This window comes from Notamacropus eugenii, chromosome 2 (assembly GCF_028372415.1).
Source record: "Notamacropus eugenii isolate mMacEug1 chromosome 2, mMacEug1.pri_v2, whole genome shotgun sequence".
NCBI classification, from domain to species: Eukaryota; Metazoa; Chordata; class Mammalia; order Diprotodontia; family Macropodidae; genus Notamacropus; species Notamacropus eugenii.
The window spans coordinates 442,257,280-442,274,347 of record NC_092873.1 but is presented as its reverse complement, the minus strand read 5'-3'; the positions used below and the strand labels follow the sequence as shown (position 1 = coordinate 442,274,347).

The 17,068-nt window shown below is 33.6% G+C and overlaps 1 protein-coding gene across 5 annotated transcripts in view; it reads left to right on the top strand.

The window, feature by feature from the left end:
* PTPRC (protein tyrosine phosphatase receptor type C) overlaps window positions 1-17,068 on the top strand; it is a 132,661-nt gene that overhangs the window by 87,720 nt on the left and 27,873 nt on the right. For all 5 annotated transcript variants that reach the window (XM_072648288.1, XM_072648287.1, XM_072648285.1 and 2 more), the window contains 9 exons: window positions 760-879; window positions 4,629-4,781; window positions 9,241-9,446; window positions 11,203-11,263; window positions 13,243-13,351; window positions 13,635-13,669; window positions 15,064-15,173; window positions 16,118-16,208; window positions 16,602-16,678. In XM_072648288.1, coding sequence (XP_072504389.1) covers window positions 760-879; window positions 4,629-4,781; window positions 9,241-9,446; window positions 11,203-11,263; window positions 13,243-13,351; window positions 13,635-13,669; window positions 15,064-15,173; window positions 16,118-16,208; window positions 16,602-16,678 — 962 coding nt within the window. The remainder of the gene's footprint in view (window positions 1-759; window positions 880-4,628; window positions 4,782-9,240; window positions 9,447-11,202; window positions 11,264-13,242; window positions 13,352-13,634; window positions 13,670-15,063; window positions 15,174-16,117; window positions 16,209-16,601; window positions 16,679-17,068) is intronic.

The following is a 17,068-nucleotide window of genomic DNA, read 5'->3' as shown; positions in this document are numbered from 1 at the left end:
GAAATTGCCAACAAGGAATGAGAGCTCCATAGGAGTATTTGTAGGGACGTTTTCAAATTTATAAATGTGGGACTAGTAGTAAACCCATTATCCAATATTCCACAGGGTAGATAATTGTTTTGCCGTTCCAACTGATGTCAGTGAAAAGCATCCTTGGTATAATCTCCAAGTTATGATTGCACTGAAATCCAGGGGTACTGGGAAGAGGAGGACAGCAGTATATGCAGATAAAGCAGGGTCCCACAACCACTCATTGTATTGATCTGGATTCCTCCAAGTGTATCAAAACATAAAGAAAAATCTCTAGATCTTATTAAAATTATTCAATTAAGTTTACTTCAACAGGCATTTGAAAAGTGCCTCCTACTAGCAGTTACTGTGTTAGGTTCTGGGAATATAAAAACAAAATCCCAGTACCCATCATCAAGGAGTTTACATTGTATTTGGGGAGAAATATATACACAGAAAAGCATAGGTAAAATACATATAAAGACAAATTAATTTTCAGAGAAGGAGGCCACTAGCGACTGAGGGAAATCAGGAAAGACCTTACAAAGGAGAGAGTATTTGAGCCCTTGTTGGAGGAAGATGAACAGATTAAAATCAGCCAATTGTTTTTTAATTAAATGGTATTAAGAATTAAATCAGCATAGAATTATAAAATTGCTTATTAATTGATGAATTCAAGTATGTTTCAAATTTGCAAAATACTTTCCACATTAACATTTTCATATCCTTTATCTCCCATTCCTCTAATAGCTCCTGAAGCACCCAGGAATTTGAATACATCAGTAAACGAAAAAGAAATGAACATTTCTTGGGATGTACCTTCAGGCAAAATTGATGGCTTTTGCATCCAAAGCAACGACTCTTCTAAGGGTAATTTGTAATGAGTTTAATTTCAGGCTATTCTATGACCTTCCTGGGAATCCTGAATGAATCAGATTACCATGGAGACATCTATCGAACTAGGGTAATAAAGCTAACAATGAAGGAGCGTACCATAACCTGTATGATTCCCTGACTTTTGAAATAAAGTAGCTAATTAAAGATATTTTGCAAAATTATCTAATCTTTCTGAGCTGTTATATTCCGATTCCAGGGCCTTAAATTAAGTCAATTAAAAGGAATTTATCAATCTTTTACTATGTGTCAGGAATCTACTAAAACTGGAAATACAGTGACAAAGGCAAAACAATCTTTGACCTTAAGTCACTCAGTGAGTCAACAAGCATTTGTTAGGGACTTATTATGTGTCAGACAGACACTGTGTTAAGTGATGGGCATGGAAAGACAAAATATGGATCATACTCTCACAGAGTTCACATTCTTTAAAAAAAATATTCTGTTTTTAAATTAACAGACTTATTTTCTCCTCTTTCCCTTTATGGAAAAAAATTAAAGAAAAGCAAAATTCTTATAACATTGCAGTCAAGCAAAGATATTCCCATATTGGCCATGCCCCAAAATGTATGTCTTATTCCACAGCCTGAGTCCATCATCTTTCTGTCAGGAGGTAGGCACCATGCTTCCAATTTCTGGAATCATGATTGGTCATTGAATTCATTTTAGTAAGGAGTTAACATTCTATTGGGGGAGGCAAACGATTAATGACTATGTACAAAAAAGATACATACAAGTTTGATGAAAGGGAACCTCAAGTGGAAGGTACTAACATATATATATATATACACACACATGTATATACATACAACATGTGCATATTGTTTATATATTTATAATTGTATGTCTTCCTTGTTAAAATGATAGTATTTACAATATATACACAACACATGCATGGAAATGCACACATGCAAAGCACACATACACATGCATGTATCAACACATGCACACACATGTGTGTATGCTCATGTGTATATACATAAGCATGTATATACTTATGTATATACAATATAAATACAAATTTTATTACAAGGTAAATTTAGCACTATGGGGAACAGAAAAGTCTTTCTGTAGAATGTGACATTTAAAATGTGCCCTAAATGAAATTAGGGATTCTAAAAGCATTCCAGAATTGGAGTATAGACAAAGGGAATAGATGGGAGAGGAAATGTTTTATATAAGGAGCAGGAAGTAGGTAGATATTGTTAGACTGAGTATATATAGGAGAATATTGTGTAAGAAGACTGGAAAGGTAAGAAGGGGACAAATACTGAAGAAACCGAGAAGTATATATTTAATCCTATAGGTAATAATGGTAATATGAGTTAACATTTGTGTAGTATGAGGCAAGGGATGGATTCTGTTTCAGACATGTTGAGTTAGATTCCCAGGGGACATCAAATTCTAAGTGTCCAGCACACAGGTCCCATGATATGAGAATAGAGCAGGGGTGTGGAATCTGCGGCCTCAAGCACACTTGAGGACCTAGAGGGCCTCATGTGTCCTCAAGGCTGCAGGTTCCCCACCCCTGCAAGATTAGGAGGGAATCAAGGACTGAATATAAACATTTTGGCATCATCTGTATAGATATGGTCATTGACCCCATCAGAGCCAGTGGGATCATCATGTGAGAGAATGTAAATAAAAAAAAGAGAAGAAGACTTGTGACAGAACCTTGCCAGAATATCAAGGGGGAGAGGATGTTAACACAGTGTCAAATGCTGGAGACAGGTCAAGAAAGATGAGGACTGAGAAAAGATGATTAGGTTTGGCAAAAGATCATTGTTAACTTTGCAGAGAATAGATGTAGTCTTGTAATGAGTATGAAAGCCAAATTTCATGAATTTTAGAAGAATTAGAGGACAGAAGGAGGAAACATTGAACGTAGATAATTTTTTAAAGGAATTTACCTTAGAAGCAGAGAAGAAGTAAAGATTGATGGGTAGCATGAGTAGAATTGTATGAGTTGTTTTTGTTTTTTTTAAGAATAGAAAGATTTGTTTTGTTGGTAGGTTCCAGAGAAAGATTTATCAACAAATAGGAAGAGAATGAAAATTAGAGAGAAGATAGACATATATAGGGGATAAAGAAACAGAAATATTAGAGTTCAAAAATGCTAGATGACTGAAGTCCTTATTTTAAGGAATTTGTAGTGTTATGCAACTGCCAATCTTTCTAGAATAAGGAAGATCTGGGTTCAGTTTCAGGCACTTGGTAGGTTGTGCAAACCTGAGCTCTGAGCTTCAGTTTTCTTATCCATAAATAATAATAATAATAAATTTACATAGTGCTTTTGCAAAGTGCTTTACATATAGCAATTAATTGTGATGAGGATAGTGAGACTAAGCAAAATGAAGTGATTTTCCTGTGTTGACACAGTTAGTGTCAAAAGTCAGATTCAAATTCAGCTCTATCCTGATTCCATATATGGCATTACAGAACCAAATGAGAAAATATTTGTTTAAAAATGCTTAGCACAGTTTCTTGAACATAGTACATGTTATATAAATGTTCTTATTCTCTCTCCCCTTCCCCTTCACCACTTTATATCTAGAGTTTTTAAAGTTTTGTGTGAGCATGTGGTATAGACCCTTTTTGCAGTCTGGTGAAATCTATGGTCCCCTTCTCAGAATAATTGTTTTAAATACATAAAATAAAATATATAGGATTGCAAAATAAACTAAATTATATTGAAATACAGTAATTACAGTATTTAACAACAACAATTCAGAGACCTCATGTTAAGAATCTTTGTTTCAGGTCATGTTTTACTTGGAAGAAGAAGTGGAGGGGGAAGTAATGTGAATTTCAGGTCTGAGAACGAACATAAGCTAGGACATGGAACTATATGAAAATCTATTTTAGAAACATTATCGTATGTTGTTAATATAATTATAAATTTAAAGTTATGTTGTAGAGCAACAAGTTGCACTTAGTTCTTAATCAGGTATTGCCTTGGATCATTGAATATTATTGAAAACCCCACTTAAATATGTGTAACTATTGAGATATCTCCCAAATTACTTGCATGTTTAAGGTTTTTTTTGTTTTGTGCTGTGTTTTATAAATTCTTATCCATTTGAATGGGGCTAAGAACTACAATTGAGTTAAATAGGAAGTAGACTAAAAAGTATTATGATGGGTAAATATGGTAGAGTATGTGTGGCAGAAAGAAGCAGGTAGGCGGAAAAGTGGTCCAGAATGTTGGAAGTTTAGATATCAGGAAGCACTTTTCTAGTCTAATATACTGGGGGACAAAATTAGAGGTTTATTGAAAACGACTAAGTAATGTAGGATCAGGAGCCCAGACCAACTATCTGGTCAATGAGAGGTTAGGATATAGCCAAGGTTCAGAATAAAAAGAAAAGGACATCAGCACCCAGAATGAAGTTTGATACAGGGACCTGGGGAGATTTTTAGTTCTATTTTGAAGGATTAGAAAGAGGGAAAGGGGATGTGAATTTAAGGTCTGAGGATCAACATGAGCTAAGCCATGCAAGTAGGATGTGGCTACATACTTGGGAAATAATGTATACATTTAAAAATTTTCCCTGTGACTTTAATGAAGGTGAATTCATGTTTTCGAGCAACAAAATTGCAGGCGGTGCTCAATTATGTATTAAATTTGAACCTTTTGAATATTATTTAGAATTACATCTAAATACATGTAACTGTCAAGATATCTCCTGGATTATTTTGCATTTCTAAAATGCTTCTATTTTTAGAAACAGAGTGTGTTCCATCAAATTGTACACATTTTCATCTGCCAAATTTGAAGCCTTATACATCATACAAAGTGTCAGTAAGTGCCTTTACTACTGGAGTGGTACGACGAGAGGGACCTTCTGTGACCGGACACTTTTGGACATCTGCAGGAAGTAAGTCATGTTTGTTTTCTTGCTTTATCAATGACATAATTAAAACTTTTGGATATCCTATTTATAATAACACCGGTAATCATGTCATATTGGAATAAGGTATTGATTAGCCTAATACATTCCATTTGCATATCATGTTCCTTACAATCTCCTTATGATCTGGAGAGTAACATCCTACCCTGATTATTAGTAATCAGTAACTCTTGTCTCAGGATTAGCAAGTCCCTGAATGCTCCCCTCACTTCAGCCTGCACAATGATCAGGCCTAGAAAACATTTGACTAATCTAGCAGGTAGCACCCAAGTGGGAGATGAATCTACCAGGTACATAGGCTCAGAAGACATGTCTTGCTTAAAGCCTTAAGGTGAAATGTGATGTAGATCAGTGAACTGAGTTAAAAATTCTGGGTTCCAGGTCTACAGCTGTCCTGTTCTTTGCATGCTTAGAAATATTGTTTGCTTGTTTGTTTCCCCTCTTGGAGAGCACATTCAAGTCATTAGTAAAAAAAAAAAATAATGTCAAACATCTGGAACAAAGATTGGTTCAGGTTTGCAGAGGCTCTGTAACTGCCTTTATTTCTTGGTAGATCAATATTCTTTGACTTCTCTAATCTAAGAGTATCACCATTTTATTGTATGGAAATACAGAGGAAATAAAGAGAAACTAAAACAATTAGGACAACAAAATACATTCATTGCATTCAAAATTGTTCAGAAAGAAGTTAGCAATAATTTCTACATTTGAATATAGCAATTTAAAAAGCCTTATTCCACTTTTACATTACTATGATCTTACTAAAAATTTTTAAAGTCAAATATTTTTTAACTCAAAGCATTTTTTATTTTAAAAATACACTTTTAAGATCAAGTCCTGGAAGGAAGAGGAATCATTCTATAGTCAAACAAATTTTGCTTTGTTGCAGTGTGCCCTGTAAATATAGTCACCCTTTTGGTTCTATCATCCAAAAATCTTTTTGGATAAGTAGCAAAGTTCAAATTTTATTAAAAAAAATTAAAATCTAAGTAAAATATGCCATCACATTACAATGCTACTTAAATTGTTTTTATCATCTCTGTGCCCCCAAGTCATTTTTTCATATTGGAAAACATTAACCTTTTTTCTTTAGAGATATCATATAGATAGAATATAGAATATTGAACTTGGCATTAGGAAGACCTGAATTTTCTATCTTTGATACCTACTCACCATGTATTTGTTGACAAGTCTCAGTTTTCTCACCTGTAAAATGGAGAAAATAATTATGTAGTACCTATTTCACAAGGGTTTTATGAGGTTCAAATGAGCTAGCATATGTAAAGTGTTTGGCAAAAATGATTTTCAGAAACTCTGTAAATGTTAATTATCATCTTTATTATTGACATTGACAAATATGTATGAATATTACATATATATAATTTGCTGTACCATAATCTTATATCTAAAAATAGAAAATTACCAAACTTATCAATTTGTCCTTTTTCCCATCACAGTATGATAATAATTATGATAATGAAAATAATCATCATAATAACAATAACAATAACTTGCATTTATGTAGAGCTTCTTATGCGCTACGCATGTACTAAGAGCTTTTTACAAATATTTCCTTATTTGATCTTCACAACAATCCTGTTAGCTGGGTGCTATTATTATACCCATTTTACAACTGAGAAAACTGAGGCAAATAGAAGTTAAGTGACTTCTCCAGGGTCACACAGGTAGCAAGTATCTGAACTCAAAATTGAACTCGTATCTTCCTGACTGCAAACCCAGAACTCTATCCACTGCATCACTAATTGCCTTTAATATATAGTCAAAATATGATACTGTATATTGTGCTTTAATTTTTGCAGAGGGGTTCCTTTATATTACCTCATTTGAACCTCATAAGGCTATGAAATAGACACCAGGGATTTTATTATCTACCTTCTACCCAAGAGGAGACTGAGGCTAGAAATACTTAAGTTATTTGTCTGTGATCACATAGTTTGTAAGTATTAGAGGCAGTGGTTGAACTTAGGTCTTTCAGTTTCCAATACTTTTCCCTTTTCCAAGAAACTAAGCCTTACTCCTGTATTCACTGTGGTTTAATTGTTTATGCCATTTTGACCAAAAGCCCTCTGAGTTCCTTTAAGAAAACACTTCTCTACATTCTTTAACAGAGAATATTAAAAATCCATTTAACTTTTTTCTCAATGACTCAGGGCAGACCATCTTTTGTGACAGTGAATTGGACAGGGATTTTGCCTCTATCCCGAATGGCCCCCACCTTCTATGTTTCCTTATTTCTTCTGTCTGAGATTACTTCTCAATGTTATCCCTCTGTGCTACAATAGATAATCTATTGCCTCACATACCCAGCCAGTAGTTTTTTATAATTACTATTAGTCACTCTCTTCTGGAATTAAAAATAGATTCTTAATAGTTGAGGGTGTTGGAAATCTATATTGCTACATTAATCAGTATTATTATAAATAAACTAAGTCTGACACCTCACAATTTCAACATTTTCTCAGGTAGTGTACTAATATTTCACACCTTTTACTTTTAGTTTTCTTGGTGTGATACCAAGTAATCCCAATAGCATTAAGGGTGAAACAGGAAAAAGGGCAACAAAGATTATTGTTAAGATTTATAAGATGTATATATTATTTTTCTTATTCTCTTAAGTGGTAGGTGAACCATTACATTAACACTCTAATGTTACAGTCCCCAATTTACTGAATGATGACATAGACATGGCACTAGAGAAAATGGAGGAGGTTGCTGTGAGACACAAGGTATAGAGAGAAGCGTGTGTGTTCGTCCCTCATTTCCGAAGAAGACCATGCCATCAGAGAGAAATAATAACATGACTTGCACTTGACTAAGTTTTGAGTGAGGAAGGGCTGTGCAGGTCACCAGTAACACTTTTCCCCCAGAGCCTTCTGAATCCAGTGACCAGATATTCATCAGGATGACTGGAGATGACCCAGGATGATGCAATTGGGGTTAAGTGACTTGCCCAAGGTCACACAGCTAGTGAGTGTCAAGTGTCTGAGGTGAGATTTGAACCCAGGTCCTCCTGACTCCTGCAGTGGTGCTCTATCTACTGCACCACCTAGCTGCCCCATAGGGAGAAGAGATCTGTGCAAGAGATGGACAGGTTTGAAGCTATTTAGAGACTGATTCTCAAAATAGATGAAGGGTGGAAAAATGTAAAATGGTTGGGAAAAGAAGTCACTGAATACTAATTACTACCAAAACGAAAGACTAGAAAACAGTTACTATTGATCTAGCTACTTACTTTCTCATTTTTTAAAAAAAGAATTGTGAGTATTTTACCAAATAAAAAGAACATCTCTGATAAATAAGGTACCAGGAAGGTTTCCACAATGACATTCTATGGCAGACCACATCGTTAAAGACATCCAATTATAATAATAACTGTTAGCTAACAATAATAGATAAATTTTATGTTTAACATATGTTATATCACTTGATTCTGAGAACAAATCTGGGATGTAGGCATTATAGGTATTATTATTTAAATTTCACTAAAGCAAATAAATGAGAACAAGAACAAAATCCCCCCCAAAACAAAAAATACCTGAGATTGAGAGAAATTAAGTAAATTACTCATGGTAATCCATTTTGGGATTTAAGTCCAATATTCTTCCCATTCCAGCAAGCTTTCTTAAATTTTTTAATAGCTCATAGAATGCAAAATCCCAATATGTAAGTTATCTGTAATTGTTTTAAAATATTTGATTCTGTAGAACAAAAATGGATCTTATAAAAGCTTTCCTCCAAAAGTATGTTTCAGGTTCACATGTTAAGATCATATAAGATTTCTTGATAGACACAGCAATGGAAGTTATTTTGTTTAATAATGTTCTGATATTAACATCTAATAAAGCATAATATAGAAGCGTATTCTTGCCAAAGGTGTTTGCTAGAGTCAAAATGGAAGAGGAATTCCCCATGGATGTGGAGGACCTCCAGATGTTTCTGTTTATACATGCTATTATTGTGTTGAATGTATCAATACAAGAGATATTGCACTAGCTCTGAGAAGTGTTTGCTTATTATCCATACTATAATACGCAGTAAGATGAGCAGCCAACAGTGACCATTCATCTGTGTACATATGAGTGCAGCAATACATGTGTCCACATGTTAATAGATACACTTATATTTATGTATACATATACACATGACTACATAGTACATATATGAAAATGTGTTTGTATGTAGATTAAGACCTGTATATTGTGGAGAATATCTATAAGATGATAGATCCAAACTTTCTGTGTTCATTCCTACCCAGAACTAAATCTTACACTATATAGTCAACAATACATTGAAAATCTTGTATATAAGTTAAAAGATTGTTTTAAAGGTAAATACTTGGAAATATTGATTATATTTGACTTCTGAATGATGAAAACTGAAAAGGTGTTATTCTTTCTTCAAATAGAACCAGACCACGTTGAAAATATGGTAGTAAAATTGATAGGTGACAATGGTGTAAGAGTTTATTGCGAGCAGCCAAAAAATAAAAATGGTCCCACTCTGACCTACCATTTGAATGTGACATCTGTGTATGACAATACATCAAGACAGAACAGCAGTTGCACATTTGAAATACAAAATCTTTATTTCATGACCAATTATACATTTAAGGTAAGACACATTTTAAACCCTTAAAAATCTGATTAAGTCTTTGTCTAATTGTGCTAGACATTTGAGAGGAATTTAATATATACTTTTTGATCCAAATTTCACATTTATCTAAGTCTTATGTTCAAAGCATGGCATGCTATTTTATGTGTATTATTGTAATTTTGAAATTTTTAGCTTCTCCGTTTTTAAAGACTCCTTGCCAGGTTTTGAAAAGGTCAAAGGTTGCCATATGTGCTATATTAGCTATCCCAGGGATTCAGCTAATAAGAGTTTGATATTAAACTGATATATTTGTTCTACATAAATCAGTCTATCTCTCTCTGCTCCATGGTCACAGATTATACCCTCAAATTTAGTTAAACATTTTGTTAATGAATGCTATTTTTCACAAGGGTGGTGTAATGAGAGAGGATGTATGACTCCATTGAGGACAATCACCAGTATTCCAGGGGAAACAAACACACTTAAACTTAAACTAAAAGCACCTTGCTTATTTTGAGTTAGCATCATATACTTGTTTCATGAAGTATTATTGTTTACTCTTCATTCCAAATGAATTTTTCTTTCAGAGTCTCAACTATTTACATGTCATAAAATAAAAGGGAACTGGTAAATAGCCAATAATCTTCATGATTGCCTTTGTTTTTCTGACTGAATAGTTCCCTATTCCTCGACAGCATGTATCAGTAGGTCTCTTCACCTTGGTACCACCCCTGCTCTTTTAAATGATCTTTTATATCTGTTTAGATGAAGAACTTTCAGGGTCCTAACCCAAAATCTAATAGTATCCATTGTGTGTGTGTATATGTGTGTGTGTGTATGTGTGTGTGTGTGTGTGTGTGTGTGTATTTTAGTTTTCTTAGCACCTTTCACTGGTAGCTGGGGGTTGAGGGTGGACAGAACTTAACTTTGTTAACTAGATGCAAAGGACCAAGGACAGATCCTAACCCTTGTAAATGGATCACTGAAATTGGGGTGACAAGATCCCTTGACCATGCCTAAAACTGAAGGAGCTCCTAGTCATGCTCTTTAAGGTGGAGACATTTTAACATGTTTTTGGTCAGCTGTCAATCTGTAATTGACCTTACCAATTCATATAGTTTATCATTAGCTGGCACTAGTTAAGCAAGACTTGCTGCTTGCTAAAACAGAAAATAGGTACCCAAGGTGAATAAAAGTCTAAGCTGATGAACTTTTTGGTATTTTTAAAGAAGATTTCTGTAAATATCATATCTAGAAACCACTCTTACAAGCTGCTCATTCACTTGGACACACACACATTTTACATATACATACATATGTATATATACATTTATATACACATGTATTAAAGCTTATGTTTATTTGAAATTTATTAGCAGTGTCATGTAAAAACATTGTAAGAACTCTATTGCTAATATGTCATTTAACTCATAAAAACTTAACTTTAGGAGGAAGTGAAAAGCCATCAAATCCAAACTCATTTTACAGATGAAGAAAACTATGGCCTAGAGTAAACGGCGGAGAAGGGGAAGGAACAGAGGGGACTGTCTTTATTCTATCATTTAAGACCTCCTAGATTATTTTCTTTAAGGGAAAAAAATTGCTTTAGTATAACATTTATTTTATGACATCCAGAGAATTGAATATTTTATTATTTTAAAATTATAACTTAAATGAAAGTTATTTTTATTTATTGCATTGTGAGGTAAATGTTTATGTTAATAAAATTAAAATTGTATTTGTCTGCATATGTGTTTGTCTGCATGATATCCAGCTTTACTCTTACAATGACAAGTGTTATGGAGACCCAGTTATTAAAACTGAAGTAACCAGATGTAAGTCATATATATATATATATATACATATGAAGCTATTAAATATAGTTAACTAGTCCTATTATTGATAATACTGTATTGTTAAAAATTTATATTTTCATGATTTGAAGAGATACCCATGTTTATAACCTCTCAAATTGCATTTTTTAAAACAGAACTTTCTTCACAATGTCATATCTATCTTGTATATATGTAGAGAGTGCATAAGTATGCCCACTAGCATGCAATTGAAAGTGAAGGGATGTTGAATGGAAAGGAAAATACACTGCTGAGATTACTCATAGAATCAGGCTTTTCACAATGGGAATTCTAGGCCTGTTTGTCTTGGGCAAAATTACCTTTGTCATCCCTTCTAATTGGGAGATTCCATGATATGATAGCTAATATCTAATATACAATATGCTAAGTCTTTGTCCCTCTGGGCATCTCTCCAAGTGATAAAGATTAAATCTCCTCTCAGATTCAGTGAATAGTTTTCAAGATTGTTTTCTCTAAGAAAAGAAAAATCGATCCTTAACAGTGAACATGCTGATATTTCCTCTTCAAACTTATCTAGGATAGAATAGTCCTGGGATAACAGAGTCAGTTGAACAAATAGCTGTCTGCTGTGGTTTCCCCATTTGTTATGTGAGGGGTGAGGGTGGGTGGGTAACAATAGCACCTACCTCCCAAGGTTGTTATGAGGATCAACTGAGATAATATTTGGTAAAATGCCTTGGAAGCTTTAAAGCACTTTACAAATGTTATTATTATTATTATTATTAAAATAGTAATTGGAAGAATGATTTTTAAAAAAATGCATCTCAAGGGAATCTTTATATTCACAATGAGTATAAAGAAAGAGTTAATTCTTACAAGAATTAAAACAGAAAGGCGAGAGACAATAAGATGCAACTTGAAGGTACATGCTGAAGATATGACAAGTTAAAGTTCTTATGGTCTTTCTTGGTTCTTTTCCCCAAAACAACAGGGTAACTCATATTCATGAAATACCCATCAAATTGAATTAAGAATTGGAGTTATTGGGATGATAGGTCCCAGTGAGAAGAGAAGAAAAGTACTGCATAATAGAGAGCCGGCCTCTGACTCCAGCCCTAGGAAAGTCACTTAGCTGTTCTGTGCCCTAGTCAGTGCTCTATGACCATCAGTTTGACAGAAGGTCCTAATCAATATTAGTAGAGAGGGTTTCCTCCTCCAGGAGTCCCCTATACCAATGAAATCATATTCCCTATCCATATGTATTGAATTTATGTATATTTTATACGGCTGTGTTCAAATGCATCCCTGGCAAAGGGACTAGAGAGACCAGAAAACCGATTGGAGATAGGGAAAAATGACTGTCCAATGCCTGAAGTCTCTGATATCTATTTAAAAAGTCACCTATGTCTTCTACGCACAAAGTCAAACCCAAGCTGGGAAAATAACAAGGTTATATGCTTCTTCTAGCCCTGTAATTCTAGGATTCTTCAAAAAAAAAAAAGATGTTAAGATAGCTTTGAGGCATTCTAAATACATACTATTTTTAGAAGTGGATTAAGATATAGATTATAATTCAGTTTGATTAGTAAAAATAATGCCAGTTATTATTTTACTAGGATAACATACTCCTTGAGGGCAAGGATTGTGCTATTTTTCTTTTCTGTAATCCTAGTATGGAGTACAGTACCTTGTACTTAATAACTACTTAATGAATGTGTAACTTGATTTGAATTAACATTATAAAAAAATTATACACTGCCCGATTTGTACACATGTGGGCATTGTTTATATATAAAGATTGTAGACTCAGGTGCTTATACTACTTTAGTCTTACGAATATTTTTAGTTTAGTGATTTTTTTCAAGTGACATCAGTTGGAACAACATTAAATATGAGGACTGTATAGGAAATGTTAGCATTCTTAAAATAATGTTTTGAAGATATTTCACAAAAACATTTTATTAATTAGACTAATTTCATTTGTTATTTTCACTTTATAGATAATTCCAAAGCACTCATCATGTTTCTGATATTTTTGATTATTGTGACATCAATAGCCTTACTTATTGTTCTTTATAAAATCTATGATCTGCACAAAAAAAGATCCAGGTGAGTCTTTTCTGTTCAAATGGGAAAAATACAGTTAGATTTGTTAATCAAAAGTCACGACTCCACAAGACATGAGTTGTCAGTCACCTATCAGTCAGGTGTGGGCCGGCCAAGAGACTTGGAATAGGCATATTCCAGTAGAGTTGAGCCCATATCTTAACAGGTAATTATGTATAGATAATTATGGGGAAGGTTGGCTAGAACCTTACCAATTAGACTATCAGAAGATAATAATAATACTTACCTAGTATTATGCTCTAATCTAGATCTCTTATTTTTACAGTAATCCAGATGAACAGGTAGAACTTGTTCAGAGAGGTAAGTTCTTAAAATTTTTGCTATAAGGAAATAATTTTTCTAAGTATCTTTGTTAACTTTCATTAAGTTAATGATGTCTGCCAATAAAAATGATAAACCTTTAATATGGACATTGATGTGCAGTATTTATGATAGTAATTTAACTTACCCTTTCACTCATTAAAAAAAATTAGGCCTTGAAGGATAGGCAGTATTAAAGCAGGAATCTGTGAGGAAGAAAAGGAGAGTATTCCATAAGTAGGCAATAGCACAAGGAAAGGTACCAACAGGAAAACAGAAAAAAGAGAATAGTGCAGTTTAGCTAGATGCTAGAGCATGAATGCAATGGGAAGTCCTGCAAAATAAGATTGAAAAGATTGGAAATAACATTGGAAAGGAAGGTTAGAGTCAGTCACTAAAGGGTTGAGAATACCAGGAAAAAAGGATTTACAATTTATTCGAAAAACAACAGAAATTCACCCAAGATTTTGAAGTAGAGAAATTGACATGATCCGGCCTGCATAATAGGAAATTTAGAGTGACATAAAACTTTCTTATTCAGGGACAAAACAACGTTTTCCTCCTCTATATAGCCTTCTGCAGTTTTGTCTATTTTACCGTAAAATGGGAACAGAAATAGTGTCTACTTCTCAGGGTTGTTGTGAGTATTAAATGAGAAAATATTTGTAAGGAATTTAAGCACCATGCCTGCATTGGTACTTCTAAAAAATGCTTATTTCCTTCCTAATTTCAAGTGGGAAGATAGCCTATAGGTTACTAAGTACACACGAGCTGTATAGGAAGTAGATGGATGATAATTAGAGAAGGAAAGAAAGTAAGTTGAAGTCAGGTTACCTGGGCCTATAAATGGAAGATTAAGGAGTTACTATTTTGTCTTAAATTAATGGAGACATTGTTGTTCAGTTGTGACCCCATTTGGGATTTTCTTGGTTAAGATACTAGATTGGTTTACCACTTCCTTCTCCAGCTCATTTTACAAGTAAAGGAACTGAGACAAATTGGGTTAAATGACTTGCCCAGGGTCACACAGCTAGTACATATCTGTGGCTAGATTTGAACTCAGGTTATCCCGACTCCAGGCCTGACATTCTATCCACTGCACCACCTAACTGCCTGTGAGTGGAGATACAGGAGTTGTTACATAACTGAGGAGCCAAAGTCCCCCTTCTCCTATAAATGTTCTAAAGCAGTTATAGAGGCATGGAAATAATTGGACAGTGATCTTCAGGACAATAAGAATGGACACAAGATCTTTGCAGTTAATTTCAGTGTTTTTATTCATGAGTTGATCTGCTTCATTCCTTAATTAATGCCTTCAGTAAAATGCCAAAAGGTACTGTCTAGAAGTACACATATAAAATGATTTTGAATTTTTCAAAAACTTTTATTTAAAGAGGATGAAAAACAGATAATGAATGTGGAGCCAATCCCTGCAGACATGTTGCTAGAAACATATAAGAGGAAGATTGCTGATGAGGGAAGACTTTTCCTGGCTGAATTTCAGGTATGTCTTTTAAAATGCAACCAAAAAACTCTATCAGATATCTGAATAATTCAGATTAAATATGTTAAATCACACTTGTCTTGATGTTTGATGTTATGTAATAAAATATACTTGGTTGTTTTGGAAATTCCATTATGCACAATCAGTCAGTTAACAGGTAGTTATTGTGAGCCTGCTATGTGCCAGGCACTGGACTAAATGCTGAGGATAAGAACGAAAGGAAGAAGACAGTTCTTGTTTTCAAGGATCTCAGTCTAATGAGAGAGACAAGATGCAGACAACTACACACAAACAAAATAAATACAAGATAGACTGCAGAAAACTTACAGAGACAAGGTACTAGTTGTGAGGAGGATTTAAAAATCAAATGAATTTTTTTCCTTCATTCTTTTTTTCATATTTATTTATTTTACCTTTAATTTATGGAATAAAACAAGCATTTCCATATCATAATATAATGCAAATCTATTATGTACAAGTTGCTATTCCTTTTAAATATATAAAACAGTTATATTTATAAATATATAAAATGGTTTCTTTTTTTCTTCCCTACCTCCTTTCCCCACCCTAGAGATGGCTACTATTAGACACAAATAGGTGTGTATATACCCTCAGACACATATACATGCACATATATGTATATACATATACATATATGTACAATTTTTCAATACATACTTTTATTTATCAGTTTTTTAAAATGAAGTATGAAATGAAATTTTAAATTCATTAATCTCCTGGTCTTTTCTCTTATAGCACTCACACCCAAGGTGATTCCTTAAATGAAAACTTTAGCATCTTAAAACAAGCTAATTATTTGTAAAGCTTTCTAAGGGTTTAATGAGAAATTTGCCATCATAGTACACATTTAGGCAGGAGGCTAATTGTCACCAATGGAAGTTATTTGAATTTGTTACGAGATGAAGGAACATTATGTTTTTCAGAGCATTCCAAGGATATTCAGCAAGTTTCCAAGTAAAGATGCACGCAAACCTTTTAACCAGAACAAAAACCGTTACATTGACATCCTTCCCTGTAAGTATTTGTGAGTAGTTGAATTACAGTTTATTCAGAACTTAGTATGCTTACTTAGCCCAAGAGGCAGTGTATGCAATGATTATGAGTCCAGCCATAATCCAGCCTGAACCCAGGCAGCCCTGGGTTCACATTTTTGTGTCTGCTAAACACTGGCTATGTGACACTGGGCAAATCATGTAACCAATCAGCACCCCAGTTTCTATCAGTTCCTAAGTTCTATAGCTTCTATAAGTTATAAAATGAGTTCCCCATCCATTTTAGTGAACAGAGATTTTCACACTAATGAAATCAGGAATATTGAACAAACAAACAAAATCTATGTATGTCACATGGTGGTTCATTATTTCATGATTGTTTTTCTTTTCTTTCTTTCTTTTTAACCATAATCAGATGATTACAATCGTGTTGAACTCTCTGAGATAAATGGAGATACTGGGTCAGACTATATAAATGCAAGTTATGTGGATGTAAGTTAAAACAATATTCCAGCTGCCTATTTCTCTTTGCTATTTCAGAAAATTGCAACGAATGTCTTCCCTTTTCCTTTTGCGTATCATAAAAATGCTTGCAGAGAATTAAATTAATATTGTTATGACAATTCTAATCATATTCCAAAAAATTCATGCATTTGAATTCCACTAATATAGAATTTGCAGTAAATTAGATATGTTGTGTGGAAATCTATATTTATGCATCTATACAGATTCTTTGTGGGATTATGTAAAATAGGCATCTATATTATTGAAAAAAATACTTGCTTACATGTATTTTTGAAAGGCAACAACGTTAACATAGATGTAAACTCTGCCTTCAAGGATTTAAGGCATCATAAAAATGCAAATGAGTAACATAGACAC